The 15,276-nt window shown below is 56.1% G+C and overlaps 1 protein-coding gene and 1 long non-coding RNA gene across 5 annotated transcripts; one reads left to right on the forward strand and one right to left on the reverse strand.

Moving 5' to 3' along the window:
* Positions 1 to 216: 216 nt before the first annotated feature.
* PLPP2 (phospholipid phosphatase 2) lies at positions 217 to 10,179 on the reverse strand. 2 transcript variants are annotated; one of them, XM_061151155.1, is made up of 6 exons: positions 10,050 to 10,179; positions 6,844 to 6,995; positions 6,411 to 6,685; positions 1,344 to 1,401; positions 952 to 1,128; positions 217 to 707 (listed from the first exon to the last, which is right to left on the reverse strand). In XM_061151155.1, the coding sequence occupies exons 1-6, from the start codon at positions 10,099 to 10,101 to the stop codon at positions 558 to 560; spliced, it is 864 nt and encodes a 287-aa protein (XP_061007138.1). In that variant the 5' UTR covers positions 10,102 to 10,179; the 3' UTR covers positions 217 to 557. The 2 variants fall into 2 exon arrangements, with proteins under 2 accessions (XP_061007138.1, XP_061007139.1); XM_061151156.1 differs by having other exon boundaries at positions 10,091 to 10,160.
* A 100-nt stretch (positions 10,180 to 10,279) lies between these two features.
* Positions 10,280 to 15,273, forward strand: LOC133062310 (uncharacterized). Of its 3 annotated transcripts, none has more exons than XR_009694146.1 (4): positions 10,280 to 11,125; positions 11,225 to 11,331; positions 12,908 to 13,018; positions 14,838 to 15,273. It is a non-coding gene; the product is annotated as an uncharacterized LOC133062310 (long non-coding RNA). The 3 variants fall into 3 exon arrangements; XR_009694145.1 differs by having other exon boundaries at positions 12,937 to 13,018; positions 14,391 to 15,273; XR_009694144.1 differs by having other exon boundaries at positions 12,937 to 13,018.
* The last annotated feature ends 3 nt before the right edge of the window (positions 15,274 to 15,276 follow it).

Consider the following 15,276-nt stretch of genomic DNA (forward strand, 5'->3'; position numbering starts at 1 on the left):
GGGTGACCCCCAACCTTAGCGTGGGCCTGCAGAAGACTGGGCCAGTCTGGCAGTCAGCTTTCCTTCCACTTACCTCCCGCCTATGAGACCGGAGTAGCAACCCAGGCATGGCTGACCCACCCAGCTATGCCCACACCTGGGCTCAGCTGAGCCCCCGACCAGCAAGCCCCCCACCGCCCCTGCTGTAGGAACAGAGTCCTCAGAACGGCCACAAGAAACAGGTACTGATAACATTTGTCAAGCAAATGCCCTATTTTACTAAAAATCCAAGTATACATTACATTTTACAAAAACAGCATCCGTCAGGATCTCTCAGTCCCTTCCCTAAGCCAACAAAAGATGGGGGCTCTGAGGAAGGGTTCCCCTCCAAATGCTGGGGCTGCCCCAGGCATCCTCAGACCCCTGGTCCAGTGCACAGAAGGTGGGGTTAGTGGAGCCCCTGCCAGGATCCAGCCTGGGGCCTGTGCAGAGCCCTCACCACGGTGCTAGGTGAGGGGCCTGCCGAGACCATGGACACACTGCCCCCACCGGAGCCCCAGCTGGACGCAGCTCCTGCCTCAGGAGGAGGACACAGGGTACCCGTAGTGGTTGTGGTCAGTCTCGGCCAGGGCCAGCGTCAGCGACAGGCTGGGCTTCCGTTCCAGCTCTTCCTCCTCCGGGCAGTGCTGCGGGGGCCGAGCTTTGAAGAAGTCGGAGACGTACCGGACCTGGCAGAGAAGAGGAAGGCAGGAGCTGCCTGGGGGGAACAGGACAGGCCAGGCAGGTTGGGTATAGTGGGGCAGGGGAGCCCAGGAGTTGAGGGGCGTCTAGGCAGGTCAATGAGAGCAGAGTTGGAGTCTTAGGGGAAGATGGGAGCACAGGGCAAGGACCTGGGAGAGGCGGCCCAGAGAGGGCAGGGGTCCCAGAGTGGGGTCTCTGGTCAGGGCAGCGGGTCGGGGCCTGGGAGCTCACAGTGAGGCTGGCCACCAGCGCCCCCTGCAGGAGGCCGACGAGAACGTCACTCCAGTGGTGTTTGTGGTCAGACACGCGGGTGTAGCCCACGTACAGGGCGAAGGCTACCAGGAAGAACTGAACGGTGGGCCGCAGCAGCCGTGCCCACTTCCAGCAGAGCCGGGCCTGCACGTAGAGCTGGGGTCCGAGAGCAGAGTCAGTTGGGCACCCGCCAGGCCCACCCTGCCCGACGCATGGACGGTGACCCTGGGGCCACAAGCCTAGAATCCCCAGACACAGGGCCCCCAGTTTTTATCAACACAGCAGAACCTCCACCTCCGCCCTGGCTCTCCCAAGGCCCAGGGAAGGGCTGGCCATGGCCACAACACGCCAGTCACAGACAGCAGACTCACCGCCAAGAATACCATGCAGTACATGCCAAAGGAGGAGTGTCCGGAGTAGAAGGACAACCTGAGAGAGAGAGGGTGGTGGGGGTCATGGGGCGGTGTGGGGAGGGCAGCCAGAGGGTTTACTCTGTCCTCAGCCTCCAGACACCCAGCCCCCGCCTTGCTCCCCAGGGTCCAGGAGGACTTTATGTAAAAACACGGCCAGCGCTGGATGCCCTCAGTCCTTCCCTTTCCAATTTTCTGACCATGTGGTCAAGTCTCACGGGCTTTAAGGCATCACCACAAAGCTGCTTCAGGCCCTGAAGGCAGAACCCAGGGCCGACACCTGGGTCCAGACAGCAGCTCCACTTTCACTGTGTTTCTTCTCAAGATTATTTTCCACCTGTGCTGATATAAGGTTTGCATTTTCTTTTTATAGAATGTCAAGTTTTAACAAAGGACCTCAAAGGAGTAAGTCAAGGCTGTATATTGTCTCCTTGCTTATTTAACTTATATGCAGAGTACAGCATGCGAAATGACAGGCTGGAAGAAGCTCAAGCTGGAATCAAGACTGCCAGGAGAAATATCAATAACCTAAGATAAGCAGATGACACCACCCTTATGGCAGAAAGTAAAGAGGAACTAAAGAGCCTCTTGATGAAGGTGAAAGAGGAGAGTGAAAAAGCTGGCTTAAAACTCAACATTCAAAAAACAAAGATCATGGCATCTAGTCCCATCACTTAATGACAAATAGATGGGGGGAAAATGGAAACAGTGACAGACTTTATTTTCTTGGGCTCTAAAATCACTGAGGATGGTGACTGCAGCCATAAAATTAAAAGACACTTGCCCTTTGGAAGAAAAGCTATGACAAACCTAGACAATGTATTAAAAAGCAGAGACATTACTATGCCAACAAATGTCTGCATAGTAAAAGCTATGGTTTCTCCAGTAGTCAAGTATGGATGTGAGTTGGACCATAAAGAAGGCTGAGCACCGAAAAATTGATGCTTTTGAACTGTGGTGCTAGAGAAGACACTTGAGAGTCCCGTGGACTGCAAGGAGATCAAACCAGTCAATCCTAAAGGAAATCAACCCTGAATATTCACTGGAAGGACTGATGCTGAAGCTGAAGCTGCAATTCTTTGGCCACCTGATACAAAGAGCCAACTCACTAGAAAAGATCCTGATTCTGGGAAAGACTGAAGACAGGAAGAGAAGGGGACGACAGAAAATGAGATGGTTGGATGGCATCACTGACTCAATGGACATGAGTTTGAGCAAGCTCCAGGAGATGGTGAGGGACAGGGAAGCCTGGTATGGTGCAGTCCATGGGGTCATGAGGAGTCAGACACAACTGAGCAACGAACAGCAACAAAGAACATCAATGGACAAGAAAGAAAATGGCAGATTGAGAGACCCCACCCCATGAAAGCAACTGGAAAACTGACAACAGCCAGAACCAGACTGGTGGTGGCATGTGAACCAGAGAAAGGAGGAGACCTACCTCCAGCGCCTGAGACTGTACGGTCCTGACCGGTGCCTCCCTGGAGCACTGGCCATAAACACTGACAGCAAATGCAACAGTCACCACTGCCTGGGGCAGTAAACACAGCAGGATAAGAAGGCTAGCCAAGAAGCTAAGAGGAAAGGCCAGGGTGAGCTGCTCCGCAGAACAAGGCTGGGAATCTGGGGGCCAGGCTGGGCCCATCAGCAAAGACCTGCCAAGGTGCTCCTCTCTCTGCTCTGGCCAACTCACAGATGTGTCAGTTGACACGGTCCACATGGCACATGTACCCAACATATACACATACCCACACAGCACACACACCCCAACACACACACCCCACATGGCACACGTACCCCACACAGCACACAAACCCCAACACACACACACCCCACATGGCATACATACCCCAACACAGCAACGCACCCCAACACACACATACCCCACACAGCACACCTACTCCGACACACACACACCCCAGTACACAGACTCCAACATGGTTCACACACCCCAGCATGGCACACGTACCCCAACACACACATACCTCAACGTTCACATACCCCACACGGCACACAAAGCCCATCTGTAAGATGAAAGCTTTTCTTCCGTGGTTCCAGGTATTTAAGGACATATCTGTCCACTCACTAGCTTATCACTCAGCTAACAGCACAACTTCACGGCCACTCATGACAAAGAACAAAGACTTTACAAAATTAGTTCAGAACACTTACCTAGCAAACAACCAAGGACAACAAACAGCAAAAACAACAGAAGAATCTGATTTCCAGATGTATGCTACATTATATGTATGTACACTACATCACATGTATGTATGCTACATCACGCATATGTATGCTACATTACAACATTAAAAACGCTCTAGGAAAGGGGACACATACATACCTGTAGCCAATTCATGTTGATGTATGGCAAAAACCATCACAATATTATAAATATCCTCCAATTAAAATTAATTAATTAATTTAAAGAAAACTGCCCAGGGACTTCCCTGGTGATCCAGTGGCTAAGCCTCCCCACTCCCAATGCAGGGGGCCCAGTTCCATCCTTGGTCAGAGATCTAGATCCCACATGCTACAACTAAGATAGACCTGGTGCAGCAAAATAAGTAAATAAATAAACAGTTTAAATATATTTATGTAAAACAAAAGAAAAATGCCAAGTTTTCAACAACAGTAAGTATTTATAATAGATGCACAAAAAATGTGGGAAATGCCCAGGGGAAAAAAGTCTATTACTAGAAGCAGTCGCTAAGAAACTCAGATATCAGACTTACTAGATAAAGCCTTTTTTTTTTTAGTTTGGTAGATAAAGACTTTTAATCTGCCATTTAAAATATGTTCAGAGAGCTAAGTGAGAATGATGTCTGACCTAATAAGAGAGTACCAAAAAGAAACAGAAGTTGTAAAAAGGAATCAAATAGAAATTCTGGAGTTCAAAACTATAGTATGTGGAAGATGAAATCACCAGAGGGGCTCAAAAGCAGACCTGTGCAGGCAGAAGAGTGTGTGAACATGGAGATGGGTCAATCAAGACTTTTGGTCTAAGGAACAAAAAATGAAAAGAATGGAGAAAGGTCAATGAACTCCAGTCTTGTGGAACACCATCCAGTGTACCAACATATGTACAACAGGAGTCCCAAAAGGAGACCAGAGAAAGGGGCAGAAAGAATATTTGAAGAGGAAATGCCTAAAAACTTCCCATATTTGATGACAAACATCCATCCACACACCCCAAAGGCTCAATGAACTCCAAACAGGATAAACTCTAAGACAGCACAGCACAGTCAAGCTACCAAAACATGGTGAAGATCTCGAGAGCTGCAAGGGAAGGCATTCATTGTGTACAAGAAATCCTCAATAAAATGAACAGCTAATTTCCCATCAGAAACCATGGAGACCAGAAGGATTCCAAGTACTGAAAGAGAAAACCCTGTGAATCATGTATTCTACATGTGGCAAAATGATCCCATAAAAATAATAAGAAGTTTAGACTTTTCCAAACAAACAAGAACCAATAAAATCCATAGCTGATACGCCTATAAGCTCTATGAGAAATGCTAAAGGGAGTCTTCCATGGAGGAATGAAGGATACTAGTCAGTAACTAAAATCTACAAAAAAGACACAAAACACACCAGTAAAAGTAATTACAAAACATAAACAGCAGTGTGAATGTATTCTGGTGTATGATCCTATTTTTCCCTACATGATTTAGAAAAGAAAAAATCAGCTAGACTAAAGAAAAAAAAACTAGACTAACTATCATTCCACAGTAGATATCACATCATTATGCTGTACATCTGAAAGTAATACAACATGGCAACTATGGGTTTCCCAGGTGGCACTAGTGGTAAAGAACCCACCTGCCAATGCAGGAGACATAAGAGATGCGCATTCAATCCCTAGGTTGGGTAGATCCCCTGGAGGACAGGGTTTCCCTGGTGGCTCAGTGGGTAAAAGAATCTACCTGCAATGATGGAGACTCCTTCCCTTGGTCGGGAAGATCCCCTGGAGAAGGACATGGGAACCCACTCCAGTATTCTTGCCTGGGAAATCCCATGAACGGAGGAGCCTGGTGGGCTACCAGCCCATTGGATCGCAAAGAGACAAAACTGAGGTGACTTAGCATGGCAAATATAGCTTAATTTTTTAAAAACCATGTAAAACAGTTATTATAAATCTATGCTGATGAGTACATGATGTATAAAGATGAAATCTGTGACAATAACCTCATAAGGGGGTGGAGATATATGGCTGCAAACATTTTGCACAGTAAGTACCTCTGAACAGAAAAAGCAGTAATGGGGAAAAAAAGCAGTAATGGAGAAATTTTTTAAAAAGATACAATATATAGAAAACAAATAACAAGACAAAGGACATTCACTGTGAGAAAAGGATCAATCCATCCAGAGATATAACAACAAAGATACAAGCACCTAAACTTGGAAACACTGCAGAATCCAGACCTGAAAGGACAGAGGGTGTGATTCCACTGATAGGAAATGTTCAAAACAAGTCGATCCACAGACAGAGAGTGGGTTCCTGGTTGTCAGGGGCTGGGGTGGGGGTGACAGCTCAGGGGTGTGGGCTGTGTGTGTGTGTGATGAGAATATTCTAGAATATTAGAGTGGGGACGGATGCACAGGACTGGGAACGCACTAGAAATCAACAAATTGTGCACATTAAGATGGTTAAATTGGTGGATTTTATGTGTTGGGAATTTTATTAAAATTTTAAAGAAGGAAAATAGGACATCAATCAAATGAAAAGTTCACCAGTAGAGATGGTGAGAGGACAGAGCAGAATGTGAGGGTGGGGGCCTGACATTTTGGGGAGGTGGGTCACCTCTCCTGACACCTCCTGCTCTGCCCCAGGGCGAGATACCCCAGCCCCACCTAAGCTCCCTGCTGGCATGATGCAGGCACAGGTACCTCCAGGCCTTGCTCCTGCCCGTTCTCCTCACCTTCTCAACCTGGCAGTTCACCCCGCAATACCCAGCTCCTGAGGGCCCTTCTGCAACCCCCACCCTCCTCCTCAGGTGGGGCATCTGTGGTCCAAGCACTGCCCACCTGGACTCCGTGACGTTAGCAGGGCTCCCCCTGCACACCTCCACCTGCACGTACGCCGAGCAGTTGACGCGGCTCCAGTCAGGGTCACACACGGCCAGGAAGTTGGGCCGCAGGCGGCCGGTCATGTACTTGGCCAGGTCTGTCAGGGACTGGCTCACTGCCGCCCCAAACAGGAATGTCCCCACCACCTTGTAGAGGGCGGCCAGGTAGTTGTTGAAATCAGAGCGGGAGTAGAGGCGGTCCGTGTACACCAAGTAGGCTTCCCCGGCTGACACCTGCGGGCAGCAGCCGGGGGCTTCAGTGTTCCCAGCCTCTCTGAGGTCACCGGGGAGCTGGGGACCCCAAGAGGGCTCTCTTCCACACAAACGCCACCCCGGGCAGGACTGGACCTGCCAACGCCCCAGCCACCACCCCGCACACCCTCCTGCCTTACAAGGATGACAGTGGCTGTGATGATGACCCCGGCCATGAGCCCATGGGTGATGGTGTCTGGACGGTAGGGGTATCGGATGGAGTCATCTCCACAGTAGAAACCTCGCTTGTATGGAGTGTTGACGAACGTCAGGATGGCGCAGGGCAGAGCGGCTGGGGGGGTGGGGGGAGAGGAAGCCGGTAGGCACGAGGTGCTCCCCATAGCTGCTCCCCAGCTGAGCCCCACACTCAGCTGTGCCTTCGTCCGGCACTTGGACCCGGCCTCGGCCTCCCTCTGGGTCTCCTCACCTCCCTGCCCACCCAACAGTCAGGAGAAGCTCTCCTCATGGTAAATGAGAGGTCGCCACCCTGCTTAAAACCCCTTGTGATTCCCCTTCATCATCAGATCAATACTCAGGTCCTGCCCAGGCCAAGTGTCTACCCCCTGCACACCGCCCACCCTCTCCCACCCCTTGCTTCCCTCCAGCCTCCTCCACTCTGCCCAAATCCAGCAGGCAGCCACCCAGGCCTCTGCTCACAGCCCCACTGGCTGCCCAGAACAGTTCTGACTGACTCCCGTCGTCCCCACTGACCGCCCCACTCCTGGGGCCCCTCTCACAGCCTTTCTCCAGGGTCCTCACCTTGTGTAATTTGCAATCACCCTGTGATACCTGAATGACTCCCCAGACATCGCTCCCCCACAGTGAGCACCTGGGGGGGCCTGTCATCATCAAGGACTAGTCTCTGGAGCCTTCTCAGGTGGGGCCTTGCAGAGACAAGTGTCTTCCCAGGTGGTGCTAGTGGTAAAGAACTCACCTGCCAGTGCAGGAGATGTAAGAGACTTGGGTTCGATCCCTAGGTTGGGAAGATCCCCTGGAGGAGGGCATGGCAACCCACTCCAGTATTCTTGCCTGAAGAATCCCATGGACAGAGGAATCTGGCGGGCTACCGTCCATAGGGTCGCAAAGAATCGGACACTACTTAAGTGATTTAGCACACATACACACACAAGGAGGACGCCCTGCTTGTAGTTCTAGGGTTGGCCAGAGACCAGGAACACCTGGTGAGACATCTGCATCCACACACTGTCCCTGAGCCAGCCACACAGGGACCGGACAGGCCCGGCCCAGGCCAGGGAGCTCAGTCCAAAGGTACATTCAGGAGTCACTAGTCATGACCAGACCCTGCCTGGCACAGCCGCAGCCCGAGTCCGGAGGCCCCAGGAGCCAAGGGCAGCTGGGGCACAGGGCTCCCCGCCTCCCCAGGGTGGGGGCACAGAGACAAACCCAAGCAGGGTGCCCTCTGGCCCTGGCAGGGCAGGTGACACGTGAAAAAGGGTGTGACCAGGGCAGGGGGAGGGCAGGGCCACACCCCCTTCCAAAGGTCATGTTCTGGGCCTTGGGGACCACCCATGATGGTGGGTGATGCTAGGAAAGGCTTGGTGGAGAACACAGAGGTCTGGCTCATGGAGCTGAGGGGCCGGGAATAAAAGTAACAGGCATGGCATGACTGGGAGGTGGCTGTGGCCGTCAGTGGCGTGTTGGGCAGGACACATGGGGAAGGTGGCTTAGAAATTCAGAGGATATCTGGGAAAGAGCACCCCCAGAGGGACGGCCAGCACAAAGGCTGGAGAGTCTGGAGAGCCGGGTGCTGGGGGGAGCTAGGTGGGGTGAGCAGAGGGGGCAGGTTGGAGACAGACAGGCTGAGACCCTGAAGGGGTGAGGCGGGGGGCTAGAAGAGGCTGAGAAACCAAGTCGAGCCCCACCCCCAGAACCTGAGCAGAGCAGGGGCTCCCACGGGCGTTCCCGTTGCAGGGGGTCAGTGAATCAACCTCCAACCCCTGTCCCCCAGGCCCAGCCCTTTCCCCTGGAGATTAGGACACACACAGTCAGAACTGGGGTCAGGCTCTCCTTGGATTCAGGAGTCCACTGCCTCCCTCTGCCTGAGCTGCTCCAGCTCAGGTGTCCCCACGGCAGAGACGCCAGAGCCTTCCTGACCTGGTGTCGACCCCCATGTTTCCCTCAGGGCCCTTGTCACCTTCTAAAACTGAATTACTGCTGTACTGAAGCTTCTAGACTGAGAGCTGCGTCGGCCTGGGCCCCAGTCCCCTGGCACACGGGCAACCCCACCCAACCTAATCTCTGCTCAGTCACCCCCGGCTGTGTGACCTCCAGAGGGAAGCCGAACATCCCTGGGTGGAAACTGGGGGGCACAGCAGCACCCCCTCACAGGCTGACTGGAGGAAAAGGTTTAATTATCACAGGCGTCATAGTGTCTGGTATACAGTAAGTGCCCCAAAAACGATTAAAGAAGTGCTCAGGGAAGGATGCCCAAGGTGGGCGGACACACACAACCCCCTCCCAGGACTTCCAACTGCCAACCGGCCCTTCCCCAAAGGGGTCTCTTCTGGGACGTGGAGAGAGGCACTGCTTCGGCCTGCAGCCAGGGCAGACCCCTCCAGTCCCAGCGGAGGCGCAGGAACCAGACTGGGAGGAGGGCAGTTGAGGCTGGAGGGGCCCCTCCCTGCGCCGGGGGTAGAATTCCGGGGCCATTGTCCACACAGCCCCGGAGCAAACACTCAGCCTTTGTTTTCGAGACCTGGGGGGGTGGGGGAGAGGGGGCTGGGGCTGCCCCTTCCCCCAACCTGGCCCGCAAACCCGCCCGACAGGTTTGGTCCGCGCCACCCCGAGGCCCCCAGTTTGACAACAGCCGGGGGCCCGGTTTCTCTCCCGGGCCCGAGACCGGAGGACGAGTGTTCGAATCCCACCAACACCCGGGCACCCCCGGCCAGGGATCCGCCCTCCCAAAACCAGCCAACGCGAGCATGGCTCGCGGTGGAGGGCCATAAGGGCGCCCCCCACCCTGCCAGCCTCACCCGGCCGCCGCCCGCGTGAATCACCAGCCCGGCCTGGCCAGGCAAGGCGGGCGGTGGAGGGGGTAGGTGTGGCGAGCGGCCCCAGAGGCGACTTCCTGCTGCCGCGAAGGGGCGGGGGGCACCGACCCCTCCGACCGGAGGCCCGCGGGGGAAACCAAGGCCCCGGAGAGCGCGCGCAGACGTCGGGGCCGGTGGAGGGGGCGAGGAGGTGATCCGAGGCTCCGCCCACCTCCGGAGGCCTCCGAGGGGTGGGGGCCGCGGCCCCCACCGGTCCTACAAAAGTTCGGGGGTATCGGGGACCGGGCCGCCCGGAAAGGGGTCCCCCCACGCCCCCAGGCCCCTGAGACTCTTACCGACCAGCACGCACAGCACGTCGAGCAGCACGAAGACCCACCTCCGCTCCATGCCGCCCCCGCCCGGGCCGCGCCCGCGACCCCCGGCGCCCGTCCCACCGCGTCCCGTCGCGTCCCGGCTGGGCCGCAGGGTCACATGGCATCGGAGCCCGGCCCAGCCCGGGGGTGGAGGGGGTGGAAATGAGGGGGGCAGGGCCCAGGAGGGGCGGGCGGGGCGGGGCCGCCCGGGGAGGGGGTGGACTCTGCCCCCGCCCCGCCCGCGGCCCGCGGCGGGGGAGGGGCATGGGTAACCGGGTCGGTACCGGCCCGCGACTGGAGGAAGGGTTGCGAGTCTAGGAGCTGGCAGGGTCGTCGGCGCCCAGCACTCCCCCCGCCCCCCACGGGAGGCTGAGGCCGGGGGACCGCCAGTCCGGGGTCACCCCGCAGCGTCCGCGTCCGGCCGCACACCCCGGGCACCCACGGGTTGGATCGGCTGAGTCTGGGGTCGGGAGAAAGAACGAACAAACGAAGGAATGTGTGAGGGGCGGCCGGCAGGACGGGGGGTGGAGGACGGAGCTCGGATACCCCAGGACCGTCCCTGCGGGACCCTCGGTGCGCCTCGGTTTCCTCTTTGGGGCACTAGAGCCCCTGTGTGCGCGTCTGAATACTTCTGAACCAGGAAGTGTCTACAAATCGATGGGGCGTCGTGGCTTAACTGCAAGGTTTCTTTCTTTCCTCCTGGTGCTTAAAATCCTGGTGGCCTTTATACATCCCCGGCATTTGAAAGTCATTTCCTCAACGCCCACCCTGTTTGTGCCAGGCCCTGCTCCCATGTGGCACACTTCCCACTCCCATTTACAGGGAGCAAGTCGTGCCCGGAGGACTTGCTCACACACTGCAAACGGTAAACTTAGGGCCTGTGCCCTACGTCCCCTCCAGGTCCCAAGGACTGAGCTGGGACGTGCCGGGGTTCGACACACCCGCACTGGATTCTTTGGGCCGCAACCATGAGAGGCGTTGGGGAGTGTCACCGCCTCCGGGAGAGCCCTGGACACGGGAGGACACGCGAGCTTCTGCCACTCTCTCAAAGTCACATGGTGAGAAGAGGCAGGGCTGGGGTTTGAACCCGAGCCTGGCCCTAGCCCCACCCCCGCCAACAATCTGAAAAACGGAGATGTTCCCGGACTCTTTTTCAGAGATGAAGGGAGCCAGGTCCAGAGAGGAGCATCCTCCAAGGTCAAGCAGCTGAGAGGTGGACTCAGTGCCCTCTTCCTGAGGGAGCAGGGGTCGGCAGAGAGGCAAGGTGTGGGGGGGGCGGGGGGGTGGGGCGGGCGGTGTGACAATGCCCAGTTCATCTGTGGCTCCTCCACCCCTGGTCAGACGGTGGAGTGGACATGGTGCCTCTGGACCGAGTCCCCCGAACCCGGGAACTACTTTCCTTAAGCAGTCCAGCAGACTCCAGTACCACCACCACCCCGCCCCTACACACACTCAGAATAACTCGGCCCACCCCCAGGACATGAGCAGGTTCCGCACGGAAACCAGACCTGGATTTTCCGTCTGCGGTGTGGCAGACAGCGGGAGGCACGTCCCAGCCACCCCCGCTTTCAACCGCACACCCCGGAGCTGGGGAAGGCACATCCTCAAAACGCAGCTCCCTCCCTCACCCCCACTTCCTCCCAGGCGTCCCGAAGAATCAGATTACTCGCCCGCAGGGCTTCCCTCGGTGTGGGCGGGGGAGGGGCTGTCGCCAGAACCTAGTTCAGGTTGGGGCGGGGCTCTCGAAATCCTGGACTCCAGTTGACGCGCTCCTGCCCTGCCGGTAAGGCTCTGCCTCTGCCCTTTGGCTCCTCCAACTACACTCACACAGGGAGGGGCGGCCCCGTCCATCCGTCATTCATTCATTCATTGGTCAGTTCACTCATTGAAGCGGTGGAATTACCTGACAAAATACCTCTGCAGGTGCCTGAGTCACACGGACGTTATCCGGCATCTTTATTGGGCACTTTCCACATCAGCCTGGCCACCCCCCTCCCTATGGTCTTAACACTTTCAGTCAAGGGTAGGGAGGTGCAGGCACGGTACAGGCATGGATGAAATAAGCACCTACCCTGTGCTGGAAGGGGCAGCCTGGGGGTGGGGCTATGGGGTTGGGCCCCAGAGTGGGAAGGAGCAGGAGGCCAGGTGGCTGGACAGCGGGCCACCCTCCCCTCCCTGCTGACGTGGGCAGGGATGGGATCACAACATGGTGAGAGCAGCACGGATTTGGGTCAGGGCTGGAATTAGGGCTAGCTAGGAAATCCACCTCGGGCCAACGAGGCCCACCCTGAGGACAGAGCCCGAGCTGGGAGACACTGACGTAGCTGCGCCCCTAGCTGGGTCCCGGCTGGCATCTCCCAGAGACAGCACCTCCCCTCTTGCCTGGCCTTCGGGGCTGCTTTGCTGCACCTGAGGGACTAGGGGTTGGCTCCAGTGTCATGAAGATGCAGGAAGAGGTGCCTGGGGGTGAGCGAAGAGGCTAGCACGCAGCAGGTGCCCCCCCACCCAGTGCACCTCCAGCCCTGCCCCTCTCTGCACATCCCTTGGGGCTTAGACTTAAGAGACCCAGGTTAAATCCCTGGGTCAGGAAGATCCCCTGGAGAAGGAAACGGCAACCCACTCCAGTATTCTTGCCTGGAAAACCCCATGGAGAGTGAAGCCTGGCTGGATATAGTCCATAGGGTTGCAAAGAGGCAGACATGACTAAAGCAACTTAGCATTGCAGCACTGTTGCTCCCAGGACTCAGCACGACCGTCCAGTCAGGAACAGGGTGACCTCCAGTTCAGCTCCAAGTCCACATGCAGGAGCTCGGGTCCTAGTGATGTCACCCCTCATGCAGGCTCCCTCCCTCCCCTGCTGTACCCTCAGCCTGCATCTGCTGATTCCCAGCCTGGAGCTTTAGGAGGCTGAACGGACCAACCAGACACTCCGCTGCTGCTTCAGAACCCAGGTAAGCCCATGAGCAATGACCAGCCCAGCAGCCAGAGAGAGAGCTCCACAGGATCACAGGCACACAACATAGACCCAGAGACCTGTCTCCACCTGCTCCTCAGGAAGTGAGGGAAGGCGGGGCAGGTCATGCCTCCAAGCACAAGAGCATGCTCCCAGGGCACCCTCCCATGGCGCCCCTCCTTCCCTGCCCAAAAAGCCAGGACCTCCACCCCCACCCCCCACCAAGCAGCACACAGTGCAGACCTGGAAGCACTGCAAAGTCACCAACCCTGGTCCTTCCAGGCAGGTGGTGACTGGTGAGGAAAAGTGGCACAGGCAGCAAGGGAGGCCGAGAACCTCCGTTCTCCGAATACCCCACCGCCATCCTGGGTCTCACCCCCTGGGGACCGTCCATGGGAGGAGACCTGAGCCTGGATCCAAGCCCACCACCACAGGAGGGACTGGGGGCAGCGTGCACAGGCAGTACCCCCCACAGACATCTTCACACTCTAGCCACCACCGCCCACCCTCCCAACTTTACTGTGCCGGGGGGGGGGGGGGGGCGGTAAGCCCACCCGCTGGCCCCCCAAGATGGAGGGGAGACACAGGTTCCAGAGCCTCCTGGCTAGTGGCACAGGAGTGGGCTCTGCCAGATGCTGAGGCAAAGTGACAGCCCAGCACAACCTCAGGATAACACCAGGGCATCTGCGGTACCAGGAACGTGGGCTTTCTGTCCTCACAGCAGCCCAGGATGAGGGTTGCTGGGTCTAACAAGTGCGTGCACAGGACTCAGGTGAATCTGAATCCCAGGTGAACAAGTCACTTTTAATATAAGTATGTCCCACTGTATGGGATATACTTACCCTTAAAGGTTTGTTTACCTGATTTAAATCTAAGTGGGAGTCCTGTACGTCATCTCAGAACCACAAACCAGGAAAATATGAGCTGTGGGGACAGCCCAGTCCTATTCCAGAGCCCAGGGTCCTTGGCCAAGGAGGACAAGGCCCTAGCCCAGAACTGTCTGCGTGCAGCCACCTCCTCCATCCCACCCACACTCTGGGAGCTGCTTGTGGGTCCAGCCTCTATGGCCTAGCTGATGGCCGGCTCCTTCAACAGAGTGACAGGAACCAGGGTCACCTCCTGCCATGTCCTATGGGAAAGGCTCCCCCAGACTGAGCACCCACCTCCCCTTGTGTGGTTAGAAAGTAGGTCACAAAAGAGCTCCACTCCAGCTATGAGGAGAAAACACTGGATGAACTAGAAAACAGTAGTAGTAAAGGTACAGTGGCACTTCTGTCTGTGAGAAGTCCATCCTAGAGGCCAGTGCAGGCATCTTCTAGCACCAGAACAGAGCAGGAAACCTGGGTGCAGGTGGTGATTCTTGCCTGCAGGTCTGGGATGGACACCAGTGGACCTGCAGACAGGCAGGCAGGGCCAGCTCACCATCAAGATGCCTAAACCAGGGGCTTCCCTGGTGGCTCAGTGATAAAGAATCTGCCTGCCAAAGCAGGGGACACTACTGAAGCCCACGTGCTAGAGAAAGCCCATGCAGCAATGAAGACACAGCACAGCCAAAAACTAACCAATAAGAAATACACAATGTGTGTGTCAAAGATGGGCCAGGCGGTGACCAGGAGCAGTGGAAGGAGGGCCAGGGGGCAAGTAGCACAGAGAAGACAGGAAAACGCACAGTCTGAGGACAACCTGGGCTCCGCCAGGCAAGTGGGGACCCAGGAGCAGAGCCCAGAAGGGGCAGCAGAAATACCTGACAAGCCAGCCGGGAAGCCCCATCCCCACCCCCCACCTCCCCACCAGTGATGAAATGCACTGACCCTCAGGTCCCAGGAGCTCCACAGAGGATAGATACCACATCACATCCAAACATAAAGAGAAAATCACAGTCAGAAAGAAAAAGATGTCGTGTTTGGGGAACACAAGTGAGAATGACAAACAAGAGAAGCCAGGAATAAAGGGGACACCAAGGACACCGAGAAGAAAACGCCAACCTGAAACGTTACCGCTGCTCCGCCGCAAAGTCGTTTCCGACTCTTATACCATGTTAAAAAAATAAGTGCTTGAGAAACAAAGGAGGGGTGAGGACTCTCAGCCATCAAAAGCCAAGAGGAACCGGTGCAGGTTCCCTGCCCAGCCCATCCATCTGCAGTCTCCCAGCCCGTCTGCCGCCCAGCACCCCCACACCTCACCCGCTCCCACAGGCAGGTCCATCCCCATCAGGTGCCAGCTCAGAATCGCTTCCACTTACCTGACGACCTCCCT

Source organism: Dama dama, chromosome 9, assembly GCF_033118175.1.
Source record: "Dama dama isolate Ldn47 chromosome 9, ASM3311817v1, whole genome shotgun sequence".
Lineage (NCBI taxonomy): Eukaryota > Metazoa > Chordata > Mammalia > Artiodactyla > Cervidae > Dama > Dama dama.